Here is a 22,424-nt window from a genome sequence, read left to right as displayed (position 1 = left end):
GCAGGGTGACAGGGGCAGGGTGACAGAGACATCCCCAGCGTGGGGGACAGCGCAGGGTGACAGGGACACCCCCAGCAGGGGGACAGCACTCACCTCACGGCCACAGAGGTGCCACCTCTGGCTCCTCACCCATTCCAAAGGGTCCCCAAGGGGCTGGAATTCCCTGGAGCTGGAATTCCCTGGAGCTGGAATTCCCCGGAGCTGGAATCTCCACAAGCCGGGATCTCCAGGAGTTTGGGCCCCCAGCAGCTGGAGCTCTCGGAGCTGGACCCTCAGGCCCTGGGATGCCCGGGACCCGCACAGCCCAGCGCCTCGGTCCCCAGGGCTGTGTCCCCGAGGCTCAGGTGCCACCAGGGACAGTGGCTCGAGCCCCGGGCGCTGCCCCGGCCGCGATCCCGTCAAAAAAGGCAAAGCAGCTCCGGGCCGGGAGCGCCGCGCCCGCGCCTCGGGATATTTTTAGCCCGGGAGTGTTTGTGGATAAAGCCCCGAATTAAGCGATCCTTCAGCCCGGCCCGGGCGGGGGGGCGGGAACCGGGGGGGGAACGGGAACACCCCGGGAGGGACGGGAATAACCCGGGGGGGAATGGGAATAATCCCGGGAGGAACGGGAATAACCCCGGGGGGAACGGGAACACCCTGGGGGGAACGGGAATAACCCCGGGGGGAACGGGAACACCCTCAGGGGAACGGGAATAACCCCGGGGGGGACGGGAATAACCCCGGGAGGGACGGGAACAACCCCGGGGGGAACGGGAATAACCCCGGGAGGGACGGGAACAACCCCGGGGGGAACGGGAATAACCCCGGGGGGAACGGGAACACCCTCAGGGGAACGGGAATAACCCCGGGGGGAATGGGAATAACCCCGGGGGGAACGGGAACACCCTCAGGGGAACGGGAACACCCTCAGGGGAACGGGAATAACCCCGGGAGGAACGGGAATAACCCCGGGGAGGACGGGAAGAGCCCTGGGAAGGACGGGAATATTCCTGGGGAGGATGAGAATATTCCTTGGAGGATGGGAAGAGCCCTGGAAGGATGGACACATCCCCAAGAAGGATGGACAGATCTCCGGGAGGCATGGACAGATCCCCGGGAGGGATGGACACGTTCCCGGGAAGGACAGACGTGTCCCCGGGAAGGACGGACACCACCCTGGACAGATCCCGGCGGCCTGGCCCGGGCTGGGAGCGGGAGAACGGCCCCGTCTGTGCCCCCGTCACATCCCGCACACGGCTGTCCCCAAGGATGTCCCCAAGGGGGTCCCAAGGATGTCCCCAGGGTGTCCCCATGGCCTGGCCTGGCCGAGGGACCCGCAGTGCCACCGGGGCGTGGCCGTTGGCCCTCGCTGGCAGCCGCGGGGGGGTTCCCGGTTCAGCACAGCCCCCCCGTATCCCCTCATCCCATCCCCCCCCGTTCCCTCGGGCGGGGGGGGGGGTCGGGGGGGCCTCTCCCACCAAAAATTCCCGGCGTACCCCGGGATGGGGCTGGGGGCGTCACGCCGGACTTTGGGGAAGAAGGGGGGGGTCCATCTGCCTCCCCCCCCTCAGAGCTGGGGACCCCCCCCCCCAAAACCAGCACACCTTTATCCCACCCCCGGCACCCCCGGGATGCCCGCGCTGCCCCGGTGCCCCCCGGGACCCCCGGTGCTGGCGGGGGGGGGCACGGCGGGGCTCGGGCGGCCCCCCCGGGCACCCCCCCCCGCCTGACCTACTTAGCGGATTCCTGCCGGCAGATCCCGGCAGCCGCCCGGGCTCCGGCTCCATGAATAAGTGATGGGACACGCACTCATGGCTGCGCCGGGGGGGCGCCCGGCCCCCAACCCCCGGGGCCGGAACCCCAACCCCCGGGCCCGGAACCCGCAACACCCCGGCCCCGCACCCCCAGACCCCCGGGCCTGCACCCCCAACCCCCCCCGGCCGGGAACCCCCCGGCCCCGCAACCCCAAACCCCCGGCCCCCAACCCCCCGGTCCCGCACCCCCAGCACCCGGGCCCCGCACCTCCAACCCCCCGGCCCCGCACCCCCAACACCCCGGCCCAGAATCCCCCGGCCCCGCACCCCCACCCCCCCCCGGCCCGGAATCCCCCAGGCCCCGCACCCCCAACCCCCCCAAACCCCTGGGGGTGTCACTGGGGGGTACATGGGGCTGTGGGGACACTGCACCCCCAGGACAGAGGATTGGGGACACCCCCAGCCCACGCTGTGCCCCCCCCTCCAATCCTAAATTGGCCTTTTTGGGGTTTTTTGGGCTGTCCGGGCTCTGCTGGGACAGTCCCCAAGTGCTGGCCTTGTCCCCTTGTCCTGGAGCCGGGGGGGGATCCATGGTGGGACTGCCCCTGTCCCTGACTGCGGGGGGAGGTCCTGTCCCTGTCCCATCCCTGTCCCTGTCCCTGTCCCTGTCCCTGTCCCCCTCCCTGTCCCTGTCCCTGTCCCTGTCCCTGTCCCTGTCCCTGTCCCTGTCCCTGTCCCCCTCCCTGTCCCCGTCCCTGTCCCTGTCCCTGTTCCTGTCCCATGTCCCCCCCACAGTCTGTGTGTCTGTCCCAGGGCCTGTCTGTCCGTCCTCATGTCCCCATGTCTGTCTCAGCGTCCCTGAGTCTGTCCTTGTGTCTGTTTTTCTGTCCCTGTGCCCCAGGGTCCCCCTGTGTGTCCGTCCCTGTGTTTGTCCCCATGTCCCTCTGTCTGTCCCCGTGTCCCTGTGTCTGTCTTCGTGTCCCAGCTCAGTGCGTCCATTCCCGTGTCCGTGTGTCCCTCCTCACGTCCCTGTGTCTGTCTCAGTGTCCCAGGCTCTGTCCCACTCTCCTGACTCTGTCCGTGTGTCCCTCCTCATGTCCCTGTGTCTGTTCCTGTGTCTGTCCGTGTTCCCTGTGTCCCTCCCCATGTCCCCGTGTCTGTCCCCGTGTCCCTGTGTCTGTCCCCGGGTCCGTCCCGGTGTCCCAAGCCCTGTCCCCGTGTCCAGTTGTCCATCCCCTTGTCCCGCGCGCGGGGCCCGGGGCGAGGCGTGGCCTCCGCGGGGCGTGGCCGGGGCGTGGCCGGGGCGTGGCCGGGGCGCGGCCGCTCGGAGCCGCCGGAGCCGCCGGAGCCGCCGCGCCCGCGATGGAGCCCAACAGCCCCCGCAAGATCCAGTTCACGGTCCCGCTGCTGGAGCCGCACCTGGACCCGGAGGCGGCCGAGCAGGTGCGGGGACACCGGGGGGACACCGGGGGGACACCGGGGGGACCCGGGGGGGTCGCGGGGCCGCGCGGAGCAGCGAGTCGGGGGGGCTCCGGGGGGCTGCGGGCACGGCAGGGGCACGGCCCGGGCGGGGGTGGCAGCGCCGGGGCCGGGGGTGACGCGGGGACAGCGGCGACAGGAGGGTGCAGCCGCCGGTCCCGGGGCCACCCCCGCGGAGCGGCCGCCGCTGTCCCCGGAGCCCCGCGGGGCCGTGGGGCGGGGGGTGACGGTGCCAGGGCCATGTGCCGGCTCTGCGCGACGCCACCGGGGCCGCCCCGGGACCCCCCGGGACCCCCCAGCCCCTGAAGCCCCTGCCCAGCCCCTGCTCCCGGCAGGGCCGGTCCCGGAACGGCCCCGGGCACGGGGAGACCCGGCGGGGACACGGCCGGGACCCCCCGGGCACCCCGAGCCCCTCCTGCCACCTCCCCGGGGGCTGCAGGGGACAGAGGGGTTCCGGGGGCCCCTCGGCCCCACATCTCCCGCGGGGGCTTGAGGGGTGTGAGGAGAAGAGGGGGGTCCCTACCGTGTCCCCCCAGCCGGGAGTCCTGGGGGTGGGGGGCCAGGATCCCCCCGGTGCCAGCGGAGCGGGGGCGAGCGTGGCACTGTCACCGACTGTGCCCATCTGGGGCCACCACCCGGCTCGGGGCCAGCAGCGTGGGGTCCCCAGGAGGGAGAGGGAGAGTTGGGGGTCCCCAAGAGGGAGGGGGAGAGCAGGCCGGTGGGCACGACCCCCCCAGCACCCAGCAAGGGGCACCCCCAGCCCCGTCCCCACCACAGCCGGCTCGGGGGCTCGGGCACTGCCCTGCCCCGGGCACCCCCTGCCCTGCCCTGCCTCAGTTTCCCCTCCCGGGGGTCTCACCCGGCGCCTCTCCGGGCCCTGGGGTGGGGGTGACCCCGGCCCCGTGCGGTGGCAGCAGGTGACGCTGCCGATGTCCCCTGCCGGCTCCTCTTTCTGGGGTGCCCCTCGCAGTGACGGGGGCCTCGGCCGTGCCACCCCTCTCCGGGTGGCACCGCGGTGTCCCCGCGTCCTGCGGGGCCATCCCCAAATCTGTTCGGCCCCACCCTCCCGAAGGACCTTGTCCCCCCCGTGTCCCCCCGCAGGTCGGGCAGCCCCTGACCCCCATCCCAGCGGAGCCCCCCCCCGTTTGCCCCCTGGCTGCCCCCCCGTTTTGCCCCCCGTTTGCCCCCCTGGGTGCCAGGCCCGGCCCAGGCCTTTGTCCTGTCCCCCTGCCCGTGTCCCCAAGTCCCCCCGAGGCCGCGGGGACAATCCCGGGGGGTTTTGCCCGGCCGTGCCGAGCCGAGCCGGGCCGGGCCGGGCCCCTCCCGGTGCCGGTGCCGGTGCCGCTGCCGGTGCCGGTGCCCGCTGCCGGTGCCGCTGCCGGTGCCGGTGTTGGCCCCGTCCCGGCTGCCCCCGGATCGCGCCGCGCTCCTTAATCGATGCTGGAGATTGATCTAAAAATAGCGCCGGGAGGGAGCGGGGATGGAGGGATGGAGGAGGGATGGAGGATGGAGGAGGGAAGAGGGAGGGGAGGAGGGAGGGAGGGAGCGGGTGGGGGGGAGGACCGGCGCATCCCCTCCCCGGAGCATCGCCGGGATCCCCCTGCCCGCCCCGGACCCCCGGAATGAGGGGGGGGCTCAGCGGGGGTCCGGCTCCACCCGGGTCACCTTGGGCAGGTGGCACCGCTGTCCCCTCCCCATCCCCGCCCCGGGGGTCGCGCCGGGGGGGGCTCGGCCTCGCCCCGCACCCGCGGGAGGCTCCGGTGGGGCTGCGGCGTCCCGGGGGGGCCGCGGCTTCCCGGGGACCCTCCCGGAGCTGCGGGGTCTGGGGGTGACCCCAAACCCTCCCAGCCCCATCGCGGGGGGGCCGGGGGGGACCCCGACCCCAAAGTGGGGGGGCTCGGCCGTGGGTCCGCGGCGGGGCCGGGGCGATTCCCGGCGATTCCCGGTTCCCGCTAATCTCCGGTTAATATCCAGCCCGCGTTTCCATGGCAACGGGGCCGGCACGGGAGGATGCGCCGGGGGCCGGGGGGGTGGGCAGGGGCCGGGGGAGGTGCGGAGGGGCGGGGGGGGCTCCTGGCCGCTCGCCCGCCTCATTAGCATCTCATCAGCATCTCATTAGGCAGCCCGCCTCATTAGGGAATCCTCGCTGGGAAATCCGCTTGTCGGAGGCGCTCAGTTACTGGGTCAGCGGGGAAAGGGGGCGCGGGGTCAGCGCTGTCCCCACCGCCACCGCCGTCCCCACGGCCACCGCCGTCCCCACGGCCACCGCCGCCCCCGCCGCGGCCACTCCGCGGCCACCAAGCCCCCGAAGGGCAGCGGCGGGGCCGGAGCGGCTCCGGGTGACCTTGGGCAAGGGCAGGGCCGCGGAGGAAGGGCAGGGCCCGCCGCTGTCCCCGCGGTGTCCCCACGCCGCTGTCCCCACGCGCTTCCCGCCGCCGGGTATAATTAGCTCCGGGATGGAAAAGCCACGTGTGTCCGTGTGTCCGTCCGGCCGCCGCTGGCCCCGCGGGGCCGCCACCACCCCGGGCACGGCGACACGGCGGGCACAGGGCCAGCGGGGCCCGGGGGGCCGGGGCACGGCCGGGGGTCCCAGTTCCCTGTCGGGGGTCCCAGTTCTGTGTCTGAGAGTCCCAGTTCCCTGTCCGGGGGTCCCAGTTCCCTGTCCGGGGGTCCCACTCGTCTCTTCTGTCCCCCCAGATCCGGAGGCGCCGCCCGACCCCGGCCAACCTGGTCCTGAGCAGTGACCAATCGTCCCCAGGTGGGTCCCAGCGGTGTCCCCACGTCACCCCCTGCCCCAGCCCAGCCAGGGACCCCCAGAGTGCTCAGGGACCCCCCCAAGGTGCTCAGGGACCCCCCCAGGGTGCTCAGAGAGCCCCCCAACGTGGGCAGAGACCCCTCCACATGATCAGGGACCTCCCAAAAATGCTCAGCGACCGCCACATGACACTCAGGGCCCCCCCCCACATTCCAGGACCCCCCCCACACCCCGATTCTCAGGACCCCCACTCACGGCAGGGAGGTGGGACCCCAATCCCTGCGACAATGAGGGGGGGTGGGGGTGGTGGCACTGTCCCCACGACACCCCCAGGGGACAGAGACCCCCGGCGGGGCTGGATGGACATCGGGGGGTGCAGGATGAGCCCCCCCACCCTTTGCTGACCTCGGGGGTGCAGGATGGGCCCCCCCACCCCGTGCTGAGCTCGGGGGGTGCAGGGTGGGCCCCCCCACCCCCGCTGACCTCCTGCCCCCCCAGAGATCGACGAGGACCGGCTGCCCAACCCCCTGCTGAAGGTAGGTGACACTGCCCGGGGGGGCTGCGGGGGACCCCCGGGGGACCCCCCCTGAGCCGCGCTGTCCCCCCAGTCCGGCCTGGCCATGTCCCCCCGGCAGAGGAAGAAGGTGTCCCGCAGCACCCCCACCATGAAAGGTACACGGGGGGGACACGGGGACACTGGGGGACACTGGGGGACACGGGGGACACTGGGGGGGCACGGGGGAACACGGGGGACACTGGGGGGGCACGGGGGACACGGGGGGCACGGGGGGTGACAGCGTCCCCAACACCACGGGGGACGGACGGCTGGATGTCCCCCCCCCGCGCTGGCCTCCCTCCCCGCCACCACGAGGCCACCCGGGCGGTGTCGCCGGGAGGGTGGGGACGGTCACCAGGGCCCCCCCGCGCCCCCCCAGCGCCCTCCCTGCCCGGCAGAGCTGCAGATGATGGTGGAGCATCACCTGTGCAAGCAGGCGCAGGGCGGCGACGACGACGACGAGGGGGCGGCCACCGCCCGCTGCCACCGCGGCGACCCCGAGCCCGAGCACCGGCACGGCCCCGGCGCGGCCCCGGGCGGCCACCGTGAGTGGGGGGCGCGGGGGGCACTGGGGGCACTGGGAGGGACTGGGGGCACTGGGACGGACTGGGGGGCCACCGGGGGGGCACTGGGGGGGGACAGGGACACTGGGGGGCACTGGGGGGGACTGGGGGGGTCACTGGGGGGGCACTGGGGGGGACTGGGGGACACGGGGGGGCACTGGGGGGGACTGGGGGGGTACTGGGGGACACGGGGGGGCACTGGGGCACTGAGGCACTGGGGGGGGACTGGGGGGTACTGGGGGACACGGGGGGGCACTGGGGCACTGAGGCACTGGGGGGGTACTGGGGGGCACGGGGGGGCACTGGGGGGACAGGGGCACTGGGAGTCACTGGGGGGCACTGGGGGGACACTGGGCGGCACTGGGGGGACAGGGACACTGGGGGGGCACTGGGGGGGACAGGGGCACTGGGGGCGCTGCTGGGGGACACAGGGGTGACTGGGGGGCTCTGAGGTCACCCCCTGTGCTCTGACACCCACAGGGACCCCCGGGGATGGGACTCCTCAGGCTGGGACCCCCCAGGCCGGGACCCCCCAGGCCGGGACCCCCCGGGCCGGCACCCCCGGGGCCGTGCGGCGCAGCCGGGCTGAGGACGGGACCCATATAGAGCCTGGGGACAGCGCGGGCAGCGGCCACTAGGTACGGCCTGGGGACACTGGGGACACTGGGGACACTGGGGACACACTGGGACACTGGGGACACTGGGGACACTGGGGACACTGGGGACAGCACGGGCAGCGGCCACTAGGTACGGCCTGGGGACACTGGGGACACTGGGGACACACTGGGGACACACTGGGGACAGCGCGGGCAGCGGCCACTAGGTACGGCCTGGGGACACTGGGGACATTGGGGACACACTGGGGACACACTGGGGACACTGGGGACACTGGGGACACTGGGGACACTGGGGACATTGGGGACACACTGGGACACTGGGGACACTGGGGACACTGGGGACACTGGGGACAGTGCGGGCAGCGGCCACTAGGTACGGCCTGGGGACACTGGGGACACTGGGGACACTGGGGACATTGGGGACACACTGGGACACTGGGGACACTGGGGACACTGGGGACAGCGCGGGCAGCGGCCACTAGGTACGGCCTGGGGACACTGGGGACACTGGGGACACACTGGGGACACTGGGGACACACTGGGGACACTGGGGACACCGGGGGACAGGGGGGGACACACTGGGGACACTGGGGACACACTGGGGACACACTGGGGACATTGGGGGGTGCTGGGGACACACTGGGGCACACTGGGGACAGTGGGGGCATTGGGGGCATTGGGGACACCAGGGTGGCACTGGATCACTGGGATGTCACTGGGATGTCACTGGGGTGGCACTGGGGTGGCACTGGGACATTGGGATGTCACTGGGGTGGCACTGGCGTGTCACTGGGATGGCACTGGGGTGGCACTGGGGTGGCACTGGGGTGGCACTGGGACATTGGGATGTCACTGGGGTGTCACTGGGGTGGCACTGGGGTGGCACTGGGGTGGCACTGGCGTGTCACTGGGATGGCACTGGGGTGGCACTGGCGTGTCACTGGGGAGGCACTGGGATGTCACTGGCGTGTCACTGGGACACACCCCAGCGCTCTGCAGGGACAGGGGCAGTGCCGGGCCAGGGTGGCCCTGCTGGCACAGGGACAGCGGTGTCCCCTCCCCCGGTGGCCAGCGCTGTCCCTGTCCCTTGTCCCCAGGTGTGGCCGCAGCAGCCGGACGCCAGCACAGCAGATTTTTTTATTCCATTTTCTAAGATTTCGGGGCTGCCCAGAGTTCTTTGGGGATTTTATTTTATTTTTATTTAATTTATTTTATTTTATTTTATTCCCACGGGCAAGTCCCCACTGGGGGGCGGGGGGGGGGGGGGTCTGGGGACAACGCCAGAGCTGTCCCCTCCCCCTGGGGACCTCAGGGCAGGTGACACGTGCCACGCACCCCCCCACCCCCCACTGCCACCCTTGGGTGACACCGGGGACACTGATGACACCCTGCGTGCCCCCCCCCCCACTGCCAGCCCCGAGGGTCCTCAGGGCAGGTGACACTGGGGACACGGCGCAGCCCCGCCCCTCACGGCCACCCCCGGGGTGTCCCCTGCCCCCGCCCCCACCTGTGCACACCTGGGGGGGACACCTGAGCACGGGGAGGGGACACGGGGAGGGGACAGGGACACCGCGTGCACACGGACACGGGGGGGGCGCGGGGACCCCCCCCAGCCGGAATTAAAGGGATCCTTTCCCCCCCCGCCTCCTGCTTGGGCCGCGCCGTGGGGGGGGGACCCCCTTTTGGGGGGGGGGGGGGCTCCAGGACCCCCTTTTGGGTGGGGGGGGGCTCCAGGACCCCCTTTTGGGTGCTGAGGGGGGTCTCCAAAGCCCCTTTTGGGTGCTGGGGTGGGGGAGGGGGGGTCCAGGATCCCCCTTGGGGGCCCCCCCCCATTCCCGGGTTCCGCCCCCTCCCCAAATTCCGCCCCCCCCAGTTTCCCCCCCAGCCCCCCCCACCCCCCGACCCCCAATGGCCCGAGCGCGGCCGTGGTGGCGGCGGCGTTTATTAATTAACTCATTAATTAATTAATTAATTGCTCGTTAGCGGCGGCGCGGGGGGGACACATGCGGGGGGGGGAGCTCTGCCAGCGGTGACCGAGGGGGGACACGGAGGGGACACGGAGGGGACACGGGGGGGGACACGGGGTACAAAAATACAAACACGGGGGGGGCGGGGCGGGGCGGGGCCGGGGCCGGAGCGGGAGGGGCTGGGGGGGGGGGCGGTCCGGGCGTTCCCGAACATTCCTGAGCATTCCCGGGACGTTCCCGAACATTCCCGGGGGGCGGGGCATCCCGGGAGTCCGGGATGGCAGGGGGTGCTCGAGGGGCAGCGGGTCCGGGATTCTGGAACATTCCCAAGGCTTGATCCAGGGTCCTGGGACATTCCCAGAGCCGGGATTCTGGAACATTCCCAGATCCGGGATTCTGGAACGTTCCCAAGGCTTGATCTAGGGTCCTGGGACATTCCCAGATCCGGGATTCTGGAACATTCCCAAGCCTTGATCCAGGGTCCTGGGACATTCCCAGATCCGGGATTCTGGAACATTCCCAAGCCTTGATCCAGGGTCCTGGGACATTCCCGAGGGTGGATCCGGGATCCTGGAACATTCCCAGAGCCGGGATTCTGGAACATTCCGGGATTCCCGGGCCTCACCGGAGCTGGAGGAAGTGGCTGGGCCGGGGGTGTGGGAGCATTCCGGAACATTCCCGGACATTCCCGAGCTCTCCCGGGATGTCACAGGGAGCGGGGACATTCCAGGGACGCGTCAGAGCTGGGGGACACTGGAGCGGGATCCGTCCCTGTCCCCAGGGCCACCCGCGCCGAGCCGGATGGGACCTCCCTGTCCCTGTCCCTGTCCCTGTCCCTGTCCTGTCCCTGTCCCTGTCCCTGTCCCCGTCCCTGTCCCTGTCCCAGTCCCTGTCCCTGTCCCAGTCCCTGTCCCTGTCCTGTCCCTGTCCCCATCCCGGTCCCCATCCCTGTCCCTGTCCCCGTTCCTGTCCCCTCTCCTGTCCCTGTCCCTGTCCCTGGGTGGGATGAGGACAGGGCACAGTGCCACCCTCACGGTGTCACCAGCCAGACCCCACGGGCACCAAGGGGAGCCTGGTGGCCCTGTCGGTGACAGCGTGTCCCCCTGGCTGTCCCCAGTGTGTCCCCCTCGGCTGTCCCCAGCGTGTCCCCCCTGGCTGTCCCCAGTGCCACCGTCCCCGGCCCAGCCCCTCCCGAGTGGGAAAAGCGTTTTTAAAAATCCCAAAGGACCGACCCGGCGGGGGGCCGGGGGTGGCAGTGAGGGACCGGTGGCACCGGGACAGAGGGGACAGCCCGGGGGGCCCCTGGCACAGCGGTGACACCAGACCTGGCATGGAGGTGACACCGGGCCTGGCACAGGGGTGACACCAGGCCTGGCACAGCAGTGATACCAGGCCTCGCATGGCGGTGACACCAGGCCTGGCACGGCGGTGACACCAGGCCTGGCACGGCGGTGACACCGGTCCTGGCATGGTGGTGACACCAGGCCTGGCACAGGGGTGACACCAGGGCTGGCACAGGGGTGACACCGGGCCTGGCACAGCGGTGACACCGGGCCTGGCACAGCGGTGACACCGATCCGAGCCCGGCCCCGGGCGCTCCTGCCCCGCGGATGGTGCTGAACTCGATGGCATCGAACACGAGACGGTGTCACTCGGCCGGACAAGGACCTGCCGGGAGGGGACAGTCACCGCCGTGTCCCCGCCCCTTCCCGGTGTCCCCACCTGGCTCCTCCCACTGTCCCCGCCCCCTGCCGGTGTCCCCGCCCCTTTCCCGGTATCCCCACCCCTTCTCCCGGTGTCTCCGCCCCCTGCCGGTGTCCCCACCTCTCTCCTCCCGGTGTCTCCGCCCCCTCCCGGTGTCCCCGCCCCCTCCCGGTGTCCCCGCCCCTTCCCGGTGTCCCCACCTGGCTCCTCCCCCCGCTATTCCACGTCCCCGTTCTCGCTGTGGGTCCCGGTGGCCGCGGGCTCCTCGCACGGGGACAGCTCATCGATGGATGCCTGGTTGGTGATGCCTGGGGGGACACGGGTCACCAGGGTCACCGGGGCCACCCCCCAGGCAGCCCGGGGCCACCTGCACCGTGTTTGTGCCACCTGCCCGTCTGGAGACACTGGGACAGAGCTGGCCCTGAGCAGTTCATAGTGGTCCCCAGCCCCTCCCTGGTGGCCATGGTGGCCGTGGTGGCCATGGTGGCCACGGTGGCCGTAGTGACCATGGTGGCCATGGTGGCCACGGTGGCCGTAGTGACCATGGTGGCCTTGGTGGCCTTGGTGGCCCATAATGGCCGTGGTGGCCATGGTGACCATGGTGGCCTTGGCGGCCCATAATGGCCGTGGTGGCCATAGTGGCCATGGTGGCCCATAAATGGCCGTGGTGGCCCATAATGGCTGTGGTGGCCGTAGTGACCATGGTGGCCACGGTGGCCATGGTGGCCTTGGTGGCTCATAATGGCCGTGGTGGCTGCAGTGACCATGGTGGCCGTGGTGGCCCATAATGGCCGTGGTGGCCGTCCCCTACCGCTGGCCGCCCTCTCCTTCCACTTCTGCTTGTTCTCCTGGATGTGCTTGGTCCAGGTGGAGCGGAACCCGGCCAGGTCGGCTTTGATGTCCTCCAGGTGCTCGTCCAGGGATGGCTGCCGCCACTGCGAGCTGGGGGACAACGGGGACAGCTGGCAGCGGGCCAGGGCCACTGCTGCCAGCACCGGGCACGAACCCTGGGGACGGGGACGGGGACGCCCACCTGGGCTGCTGGGTGGCCGCGGGGTTGCCCTTGGCCTTGGAGCCGTCCTCGGCCAGCGGCGTCACCAACTTCTCGGCCACGTCGGTGAGCACCGAGAACGTCGGCTCCACGATGAAGTCGATGAAGCCTGGGGACAGGAGGGGACACGGCGTTGCTGGGGACACACCGGGGACGGCGTGGGGACAGCACGGGGACAGGATGGGGACGGGACCTCGCCCGGACTCACCGATCTGCGACTGGGCCACCAGCGTGGAGGTGCGGTCGCAGAGCGGCGAGAAGGGCAGCCCCAGCTCGGCCTCCTTGTCCCCCTGGCAAGGCAAGGGACATCGGTGGTGTCCCCACGGGGTGTCCCCCGCGTCCCCCCCCCGGCCCCGGCCCTACCTGCCGGAAGAACTCCTCCATGAGGGCCTTGGTCCAGCGGCTGTGCACCGCCCACTGCTTGGTGGGGTGGCTGATGTCGGCCGCGTGCAGCAGCAGCGACAGCACCTTGGACTTGTCCAGCCTGGGGACAAGGGCCCAGATTGTCCCCAAAGCCACCCTGCCACCCCTGGGGACACAGCTGGGGGCCACCCCCACCCACCTCTCCAGCTGCTGCAGCGCCGTCTTCATGGACTTGACCTGCTGGAAGTGGCAGGACATGTCGGTGGCCAGGACCATCTCGATGACCAGCGCCCGCAGCTCGCTGGGGAGGGAGGGGACACGGTCAGGGGACAGCGCGGGGACAGCGAGGGGACGGCAAGGGGACGGCAGTGGGACAGCAAAGGGACCTTACGCGAACTCGTCCTTGGTGAGGTTGACGAAGATGTTGAGCTCCTCGTCCTGCATCAGGCGGAACACGGCGCTGATGTGGTGGTTCTCCAGCACCGAGCGGTCGTTGTACAGGATGGCGGTGTCCGACCTGGGGACACCGTGGGGACACCGTGGGGACACCCTGGGGACACCGGGCACGGGGACAGGGCCCCCACAGCTAGGGTGGCCCTGGGTGGCAGCACGGCTGTGTCCTGGCTGTGTGGGTGGGTGGCCCTGAGCGTTCCCCTGGTGTCCCCAAGGTGCCCCACGGTGTCCCCTGGATGGGTCCGCAGCCCTGCTGGGGACACGCCGTGCCACCCACGCTGTGCCGTGCCACCCGAGCCACGCCGTGTCACCTGTGCTGTGCCCATCTGCTGTGCCACCTGTGCTGTGCCATGCTGTGCCACGTCTGTTGTGCCACCTGTGCCGTGCTGTGTCCCCCATGCCATGCCGTGCCACCTGTGCCATGTCCCCTGTACCATGCCGTGTCCCTGTGTCATGTTGTGCCACCTGTGCCATGTCCCCTGTACCATGCCATGTCCCCCGTGCCATGCCATGTCCCTGTGCCATGTCCCCCGCGCCCTGCCGTGTCCCTGTCCCCGTGCCCTCACTTGGTCTGGATGTGGAAGCTGTTCGTTGTCCCTGTGTGCTCGAAGTCGTGGATGGCGGCGGCGAAGACGATGGCCAGGAGCTCGATCTCGGACAGGCAGTGCTGGGGACAGGGAGGGGACAGGGACGGCCAGTCAGGGACGGGGATGGGGACAGGGACAGGGACAGGGACGGCCAGTCAGAGACAGGGATGGGGACAGGGACGGGGACAGGGACAGAGAGTCAGGGACAGGGATGGGGACAGGGATGGGGACAGGGATGGGACAGCGAGTCAGGGACAGGGATGGGGACAGGGATGGGACAGCGAGTCAGGGACAGGGATGGGGACAGGCCCACCCCCACCGTGAGTGTGACACCCCGCGTGTGCCGTGACAGCCGCGTGGGGACAACGGGCAGCACATGCACCAGGCGCCACCCCACGTGTGACAGCCAGCTGGGGACAGTGGGGCACAGACATGTGCCAGGTGCCACCCCACGTGTGACAGCCCCATTCCGAGTGCCACCCCACGCGTGTCACCCGGTGCCACCCTGGGGACGTTCCCATGGCAACGAGCAGCGCGGGGCGGTGGGGCCGGGCGGGGGGCGCGGTGCCAGCCTTGGGGACAGCGCTGTCCCCGTGTCCCCGTGTCCCCGTACCAGCATGCCGGTGCGCAGCAGGAAGCAGTGCACGGTCTGGGTGACGTCGGCCGCGTGCACCTGGTTGTGGTAGGGGTTCCGGAACTTTCCGTAGCCGCCCTCCAGCGCCTCCAGCAGCGACGTCAGGAACGCGCCGGGGATCTGCCAGAGGGGACATCGGGGTGACACGGGGGGGGGGACAGTCCCCGAGGGGCAGCCCGGGGGTCCTGAAGGGGAGGTTGGGGGTACCAGGGTGGAGTTTGGGGGTCCTGGGGTGAAGCTCAGGGGGTTTTGAAAGGGTTTGGAGTTCCTGGGAGGGCTTTGAGGCTGTTTTGGGGGTTTTGGGGGATGTTTTGGAGGATTTTGGATGTTGGGTCACAGCTTGAAGTGCCTGTCAAGGGTGCTGGGGGAGATTTTGGGGGATTTTGGGGTGCTGGGCACACCTTGAAGCGGCTGTTGAGGTTGTGGGGGGTATTTGGGGGTATTTTGGGGGATTTTGGTGGATTTTGGGGTGCCGGGCACGCCTTGAAGCGGCGGTTGAGGTTGTGGGGGCTATTTTGGGGGTATTTTGGGGGATTTGGGGCCCACCTTGAAGCGGCTGTTGAGGTTGTGGGAGCTATTTTGGGGGTATTTTGGGGTATTTTGGGGATTTGGGGCCCACCTTGAAGCGGCTGTTGAGGTTGTGGGGGCTATTTGGGGGATTTTGGGGACATTTTGGGGCCCCGGGCACACCTTGAAGCGGCTGTTGAGGTTGCGGGGGCTATTTTGGGGATTTTGGGGACTTTTTGGGGCCCCGGGCACACCTTGAAGCGGCTGTTGAGGTTGTGGCGGGTATTTGGGGTATTTTGGGGATTTGGGGCACACCTTGAAGCGGCTGTTGAGGTTGTGGGGGGTATTTGGGGGTATTTTGGGGTATTTTGGGGATTTTGGGCGCACCTTGAAGCGGCTGTTGAGGTTGTGGCGGGTGAAGAGCTCGAACACCACGGTGCGCAGCGAGTGCTCCTCGGCCGCGCGGTGCAGCGAGAAGACGTCAAAGCACCACTGGTCCAGCCCCTGCGGGGACACCGGGGACACGCTGGGGACACTGGGGGACACCGGGAATCCCAGGGACAGCCGGGCGCTCCAGGGGTGCCCAGCAATTCCCAGCAAAGCCCAGCAAAACCCCAGCGGAGCCCGCAATTCCCAGCTGTTCCCAGCAATTCCCAGCGACTCCCAGAGATTCCCAGAGATTCCCGAATTCCCAGCGATTCCCAGCTGTTCCCAAATTCCCAGCGATTCCCAGAGATTCCCAGTAAAACTCCAGCGATTCCCAGCCATTCCCAGAGATTGATTCCCATTGATTCCCAGGTATTCCCAGATATTCCATTGATTCCCAGTTCTTCCCAGTGCCTCCCAGTTATTCCCAGTGCCTCCCAGCCATTCCCAGCGCCTCCCAGCCCCTCCCCCCCGGGGTTTTGGGGTGTTTTTGGGGTGTTTGGGGTGCCCCAGTACCTTCAGGCAGTTGAGGACGGAGGAGGAGTAGCTCGGCCCCACGGCCGTGTACGTCCGGCGGAACATCCTGGGGGGAGGCAGGGCTGGGGGGGCTGGGGGGGCTGGGGACCCCCGGGGCTGGGGACAGACCTGGGGACACCCCTGGCTACAGAGCTGGGGCTGGGGACACCCCCGGGGACACACTGGGGACCCGCCTTTGTCCTAAGGACCCTCCTGGGTTTTGGGGACCCACCTGGGGCTGGGGACAGTCCCTGGGTTTTGGGGACCCCTCTGCCCTCAGCTCACCTCCCACACTCAAACATCCCCCCCCAAGCTCTGTCCCCACCGTGTCCCCTCTGTGCCCTGCTCGCTGTGTCCCTGTCCCCTCTGTGCCCTGCTCGGGGTGTCCCTGTCCCCTCTGTGCCCTGCTCGGGGTGTCCCTGTCCCCCCATGCCCCCCTCGGTGTGTCCCTGTCCCCTCTGTGCCCTGCTCGGGGTGTACCCAGTGGTGACCCCCTCACTGTGTCCCTGTCCCCTCATGCCCCCCTCGCTGTGTCCCTGTCCCTGCCATGCCCCCCTCGCTGTGTCCCTGTCCCCTCTGTGCCCCCCTCGCTGTGTCCCTGTCCCCCCATGCCCCCCTCGCTGTGTCCCTGTCCCCTCTGTGCCCCCCTCGCTGTGTCCCTGTCCCTGCCATGCCTCCCTCGCTGTGTCCCTCTCCCCTCTGTGCCCCCCTCGCTGTGTCCCTGTCCCTGCCATGCCCCCCTCGGTGTGTCCCTGTCCCCTTTGTGCCCCCCTTGCTGTGTCCCTGTCCCCCCATGCCCCCCTCGCTGTGTCCCTCTCCCCTCTGTGCCCCCCTCGCTGTGTCCCCTGCGCCCCCCTCGGTGTGTCCCTGTCCCCTCTGTGCCCCCCTCGCTGTGTCCCTGTCCCCTCTGTGCCCCCCTCGCTGTGTCCCTGTCCCCCCATGCCCCTCTCGCTGCGTCCCTGTCCCTGCCACGCCCCCCTCGCCGCGTCCCCAGGCCGTGTCCCCTTTGTCACCTCTCCACGAAGATGCCAGCCTGCACGGCGTGCACGATGCTGCGGAATTTGGGTTTCTCCTCGGCGCGGCGCCCCTTGGCCCGCGCCTGCTGCGTGAAGGTGGCGGCGAGCCAGTCCCGCACCTCGGAGGGCACGGCCGCGTCCGAGCCCATGTCCCGCAGCTCGTCCTCCGTGTCCAGCACCTGCCTGGGGGCACGGCGGCACTCAGCGCTGCCGGCTGTCCCCGGCTGTCCCCCGGTGTCCCCCGCGTGTCCCCTGCGTGTCCCCTGCCCACCTGGTCTCGTCGATGCAGACGGCCTCGAGCAGCGAGGCCGCGTACTCCAGGTTCCGCTTCAGCTCCTCCACGCTCACCTCGCCCGCCTCGAGCTGCTTGACCAGGAACCGGAGCCTGGGGGCGCGGGGGGCACCCCCGCAACGGGGGGACAGGGTTGGGGACGGCCGGGGACCCCCGGAACGGGGGGACAGGGTTGGGGACAGCCGGGGACAGAGGGGACAGTGGGGACCCCCGGAACAGGGGGGACAGGGTTGGGGACAGCCGGGGACAGAGGGGACCCCCGGAACGGGGGGACAGGGTTGAGGACAGCCGGGGACAGAGGGGACAGTGGGGACCCCCGGCAGTGGGGGGACAGCGGGTTGGGGACACCCGGGGACAGCCCCGTGGGGGGACAGCAGGCTTGGGATACCCTGGGACAGAGGGGACAGGGTGGCATTGACCCCCAGGGACAGAGGGGACACGAGGGACAGGGTGACAGGGTGTCAGAGACCCCAAGGGACAGCCCCGGTGGGGGACAGTGGCTTAGAGATCCCGAGGGACAGAGGGGACAGGCCCCCCGGATTGGGGACAGGGGGGTCACAGGAAGGGGACAGGGAATTGGGGGACTCCTGTCTGGGCAGTGCCACCCCCGCAGCCCCCGCAGGGCTGGCACGGGTGACACGGGGCGGCACAGGTGGCACAGGGTGATACAGGTGGCATGGGGTGGCACAGGTGGCAGAGGGTGATACAGGTGGCATGGGGTGGCACAGGTGGCAGAGGGTGGCATGGGGGGGCCCAGGGTGGTGACAGCGTGGGGACACGGGCGCTGCCACCCTGCCCACACCCGTGCCAGCACAAGGACACCCGTGTGGCCGCCGCGGTCACCGGAGCCACGCGCTGGGGAGGGGCCACCACGTCCCCCGGTCACGGCGACAGTGACGGTGACAGCGAGGGGGGCCGGGGGGAGCGGGGGGGGCACAGACGTCACCAGCGCTGCTGTGACCTTGGGGACGGCGATTGTCACCTTCCTGCGCCCGGCCCCCCCCGGGGGGACCCTCAGGGACCCCCCTTGGGGACAGCCACCCCCCGGCCCCCAGCCTTGGTGACCCCCGTGTCACTCGTGGGGACAAGGGAAGGGGGTGGGGCTGTGCCACCCTGCCGGGTGCCACCCCCTGGGCCACCGTGCCCCCTGCCAGTGACCCCCACGTCCCCAGGGCCACCCCACGGGTGACAGGGTGGCACCCCCGGGTGCCGCTGCCCCTAGGAATGCTGGGGGACACCGGGGGGGGTCCAGGAGGGGGCCGCCCCCACTTTGGGGACACACGGTCACCCACCTGTGGGAGCGACACGTGGGGACACACGTGTGACACCCCCGGAGTGCCACAGCCCCCCCTGCAGCGTGTGTGACACCCCCAGAGCGTCCCCCCCCGTGTCCCCTGGCACGCTCAGGTGTGTCACACGCAGCCCAGGTGTGTCCCACGCCTGTCCCCCCCCGCCCCCCGTGTCCCACACGTGTCCCCACGCGTGTCCCCACGCACGTGGTGCCCCCCGGGCCGCCCCCGCCCCACGGGGACCCCCCCGCCCCCCCCGGGCGCCGCACGTGCCGCAGGTGGGCGCGGGGCCACGTGAGCTCCCGGCGCAGGTGAGGGGGTGGCACTCCCGGCAGCCCCCCCGGGGGGCACCGGTGACACGGAGGTGGCACCTGCGGCACCTGCGCTGTCCCCGCAGGCTTGGGGACACCCCGGGCCCTCTGTCCCCCCGCGGTGACACCCCCAGAGTGCCACGAGGGGCGAGGAGACCCCCAAATCTGTCCCCAAGGGGGTCCCAAATGGAGGCTTGGGAGGGTCCTGGTTTGGGGGTCCCAGTTTGGGGGTCCCGGTTTGGAGTTTGGGCGTCCCGGTTTGGGGGTCCCAGTTTGGGGGTCCCGGTTTGGGGGTCCCAGTTTGGGGGTCCCAGTTTGGGGTTTGGGGATCCTGGTTTGGGGGTCTCGGTCTGGGGTTTGGGGGGTCCCAGTTTGGGGTTTGGAGGGGTCCCGGTTTGGGGTTTGGGGGTCCTGGTTTGGGGTGTAAGGGTTCCAGTTTGGGGGTCCCAGTTTGGGTCTGAGGGGTCCTGGTTTGGGGGTCCTAGTTTTGGGGTCCCAGTTTGGGGTTTGGGGGTCCCAGCTTGGGGTCTGAGGGGTCCCGGTTTGGGGGTCCCAGTTTGGGGTTTGGCTGTCCCGCTCTAGGGGGGGGTCTCTCTCTCCTTGGGGGGGGTCTCTCTCTCTTTGGGGTTGGGGTCTCTCTCTCTTTGGGGTTGGGGTCTCTCTCTCTTTGGGGGGGTCTCTCTCTCTCTTTGGGGTTGGGGTCTCTCTCTCTTTGGGGTTGGGGTCTCTCTCTCTTTGGGGTTGGGGTCTCTCTCTCTTTGGGGGGGTCTCTCTCTCTTTGGGGTTGGGGTCTCTCTCTCTTTGGGGGGGTCTCTCTCTCTTTGGGGTTGGGGTCTCTCTCTCTTTGGGGTTGGGGTCTCTCTCTCTTTGGGGTCTCTCTCTTTGGGGTCGGGCTGTCTGGGTTTGGGGTGTCTCTCTCGGGGGGTCCCCCGGGGCTCTCTTTGGGGTGGGGGTCCCGCGGCCGGGGGGTCACTCACAGCGCCCGCAGCTTGACCCAGACCTTCCTGCCGGGCACGGCCCTGGAGTCCAGCGGGGACGGGCACCCTCCGGCCGCGTCCAGCGCCGGGCGCTCCCGCTCCAGCCCCGGGAGGCTCCGCGGCGGCTCCATCGCCCCTGGGCGCCGGCAGCGCGGCTCAGCCCGGCCCGGCTCCCCCCGGCAGCCCCCGGCTCCTTCCCGTTGCCCCCCGGTCCCTCCCGGTCCCTCCCGGAGCCCCCCGCGCCTCCCGCGGCCCCGGCTCCCGGCGCCTCCCGTAACCCCGGAGCCCCCGCGGCCCCGGCGGCTCCCCCGGCCCCGGTTCCCGGTGCCTCCTGCGGGCCCCGGTAGCGGCCGCAGCCCCGGCGGCCGCCCCCCCGCCCCGGCCTCCCCCCGCCCCCCGGTAGCCGGCGGCTGCGCAGGCAGCACCGGAGCCAAGATGGATCCGGGCACCGGGGGTGGGAGCACCGGCAGGGGAGAACCGGGGAGAGCCGGGAGGAGAGGCCGGGAACGGAGAGCCGGGAATGGAGAACCGGGAGGGGAGAACGGGGCTGGGGGAACCGGGGATGGAGAACCGAGGATGGAGAACCGGGGATGGAGAACGGGGGACGGAGAACCGGGGACGGAGAACCGGGAGCGCCGGGGCCGGAGGGAGCCGGGGAAGAAGGACCGGGAGGGGAGCGGAGGAGCGGGGATGGGCAGCGCCGGGATGGGCAGCGCCGGCGGGGGCACCGGGGATGCTGCGCGCTCCTACCGGGGGATGCTCGGCCGGTGCCGCCGGTGCCGCCGCTGTCGCCTAGTCCCGGTGTCGCCGAGCCCCGGTGTCGCCGAGCCCCGGTCCCCCGCGGCCACCGGCGCTGCCTCCGCCGCCCGGGGCTCGCCGCAACTTTCCCCGAGCCGGCACCGGCACCGGCACCGGCACCGGCGGGCGGGGCGGGGCGGGGGGAGCCGGGGGCGGGGGCCGGGATCGGGGGGTCCGCCCAGCCCCGCGCGGCGCCGGGACCCCCAGGGGAACGCGGGGGGGAGGGGGGGCTGCCCCGGGACCCTCCGAGGGGAGGGAGGGGCCCGGGACCCCCCCGGGGGCTGGGGGAGGGGAGGGACCCCCGGGGGGCAGCCGGGACCCCTCTGGGGCTGTGCCCCAACCGGGGGGACCCCAAAACCTCCTGAAACCACCGGGGGGGGAGGGGGGGGTCAGGACCCCCGGGATCCGCGGGGGCAAAGGGGGAGGGGCAGGTGCCCCGGGACCCCCGCGGGTTGTGGGGGCGCCCCTGGGTTTGGGAGGGGTCAGAGCCCCCCGTGACCCCCCCGACCCTCCCTGTGCGACCCCCAGCCCCCCCCGTGCCCCTCAGCCCCGTCGCCCCCCGACCCTCTGTCCCCTCCCCTCGGGGGGGGGGGTCAGCAGCCCTCCCCCCAAATTATCGCAGGTCGTACCCAAACCCCCTCACCTGGGCTGGGGGGAGCACCTGGAGCTCGAGGAGACCCCCCCACACCCCCTGCCCCCCCCCGAGCCCCCCCAAACCCCCTGGAGCCCCTCGGGGGCGCTGCCGGCCCGGGGGGGTCTCAGAGATGGTCTGGGGGGGTCTCGGGGCCGGCCCAGGGGGGGTTTGGGGTGCGGAGACCTCAGGGCTCCCCGGGGGGGTCTCAGGGTGACCTGGGGGGTCTCAGGGTGACCCGGGGGGGTCTCAGGGTGGCCCGGGGGGGGTCTCGGGGGCGGCGGGGGGGGTCTGGGGCCATCCCGGGTGGTCTCAGGGCTGACTGGGGGGGGGGGGGGGGTCTCAGGGCCGGCCATGGGGGGGTTTGGGGTGCGGGAACCCCAGGGCCGACCCAGGGGGTCTCGGGCAGGCCCGGGGGGGGTTTGGGGTGCGGGGCCCCCCCGCAGCCTCCCCGGCAGGCGCCGAGCGCGGCCCCCGAGGATGTCAATCAGCCTTTATGTAACGCCGTGGGTGGGAGCGGCGCCCACCTCGGCTCCGCGGGGGGGCGGGTCAGCCCCCCCACCCCTGGGTGCCCCCCACCCCGGAGTGCCCCCCCCGGGCCCCCCAACCCCGCCCCGCCACCCCCAGGGTCTCCCCTGTCCCCTCCGGCGGCGGATTCTGGGGGGGGTCCCTCTGTTTCACCCCCCCAAAATGGGGGGGGCTCCCCCAGGGGGGTCCCCGGATTTGCAGCCACGGGACCCCCCCGGGCTGAGCCCCCCGGATGGGGCGTGGGGCTCTGGGCCCCCACCGGGGACACCTTGAGGGCCAAGACCCCAAATTTGGGCTCCCCCAGCCCCTCCTGGGGGGGACCCCCGACTCATTTTGGGGTCCTCAAAGTGATTTCGGGGGTCCTCAGAGGGATTTTGGCTTTCTTGAACCGATTTTAGGGGCCTCCAACTCATTTTGGGGGTCTCAAACCCATTTGGGGCTCCTCAGACTGATTTGGGGGTCCTCGAACCGATTTTAGGGGCCTCCAACTCATTCTGGGGTCTTCAAATCAACTCGGGGTTCCTCAAAGTGATTTCGGGGCTGCCCTACTCATTTTGGGGGTCTCCACCTCCTTTTGGGGGTCCCCGACTCCTTTTGGGGGTCTCCACCTCCTTTTGGGGCCCCAAAATCGCTTTTGGGCCCCCCGAGCTGCTCCTGTTGGGCCCCCCCAG

General features: G+C 70.9%; 2 protein-coding genes across 4 annotated transcripts; one reads left to right on the top strand and one right to left on the bottom strand.

The window, feature by feature from the left end:
• The first annotated feature begins 3,027 nt into the window (after nucleotides 1-3,027).
• PPP1R1A (protein phosphatase 1 regulatory inhibitor subunit 1A) lies at nucleotides 3,028-9,278 on the top strand. 3 transcript variants are annotated; one of them, XM_084223630.1, is made up of 7 exons: nucleotides 3,028-3,176; nucleotides 5,910-5,970; nucleotides 6,466-6,503; nucleotides 6,576-6,639; nucleotides 6,960-7,068; nucleotides 7,567-7,724; nucleotides 8,801-9,278. In XM_084223630.1, the coding sequence occupies exons 1-6, from the start codon at nucleotides 3,096-3,098 to the stop codon at nucleotides 7,673-7,675; spliced, it is 462 nt and encodes a 153-aa protein (XP_084079756.1). In that variant the 5' UTR covers nucleotides 3,028-3,095; the 3' UTR covers nucleotides 7,676-7,724; nucleotides 8,801-9,278. The 3 variants fall into 3 exon arrangements, with proteins under 3 accessions (XP_084079756.1, XP_084079754.1, XP_084079755.1); XM_084223628.1 differs by having other exon boundaries at nucleotides 6,922-7,068; XM_084223629.1 differs by having other exon boundaries at nucleotides 6,903-7,068.
• Nucleotides 9,279-11,590: 2,312 nt separating this feature from the next.
• On the bottom strand, nucleotides 11,591-19,927 carry PDE1B (phosphodiesterase 1B; the record flags this gene model as incomplete). Its single annotated transcript, XM_084223618.1, has 14 exons — nucleotides 11,591-11,682; nucleotides 12,186-12,316; nucleotides 12,408-12,534; nucleotides 12,634-12,715; nucleotides 12,789-12,909; nucleotides 12,988-13,089; nucleotides 13,180-13,305; nucleotides 13,808-13,908; nucleotides 14,442-14,582; nucleotides 15,357-15,473; nucleotides 15,912-15,978; nucleotides 16,925-17,110; nucleotides 17,199-17,312; nucleotides 19,797-19,927. The coding sequence occupies 14 exons, from the start codon at nucleotides 19,925-19,927 to the stop codon at nucleotides 11,591-11,593; spliced, it is 1,638 nt and encodes a 545-aa protein (XP_084079744.1).
• Between the last annotated feature and the right edge of the window lie 2,497 nt (nucleotides 19,928-22,424).

This window comes from Fringilla coelebs, assembly GCF_963513975.1.
Source record: "Fringilla coelebs genome assembly, chromosome: 30".
Lineage (NCBI taxonomy): Eukaryota > Metazoa > Chordata > Aves > Passeriformes > Fringillidae > Fringilla > Fringilla coelebs.
This window is presented reverse-complemented; position numbering and strand designations above follow the sequence as displayed.

Bases quoted from the DNA above. Each gene is read 5' to 3' on its own strand.
- PPP1R1A (XM_084223628.1), top strand. From the start codon at position 3,096: ATGGAGCCCAACAGCCCCCGCAAGATCCAGTTCACGGTCCCGCTGCTG. The intron at 3,177-5,909 runs GTGCGGGGACAC...CTGTCCCCCCAG, and splicing joins ACCCGGAGGCGGCCGAGCAG to ATCCGGAGGCGCCGCCCGAC. The intron at 6,640-6,921 runs GTACACGGGGGG...CCTGCCCGGCAG, and splicing joins CAGCACCCCCACCATGAAAG to AGCTGCAGATGATGGTGGAG.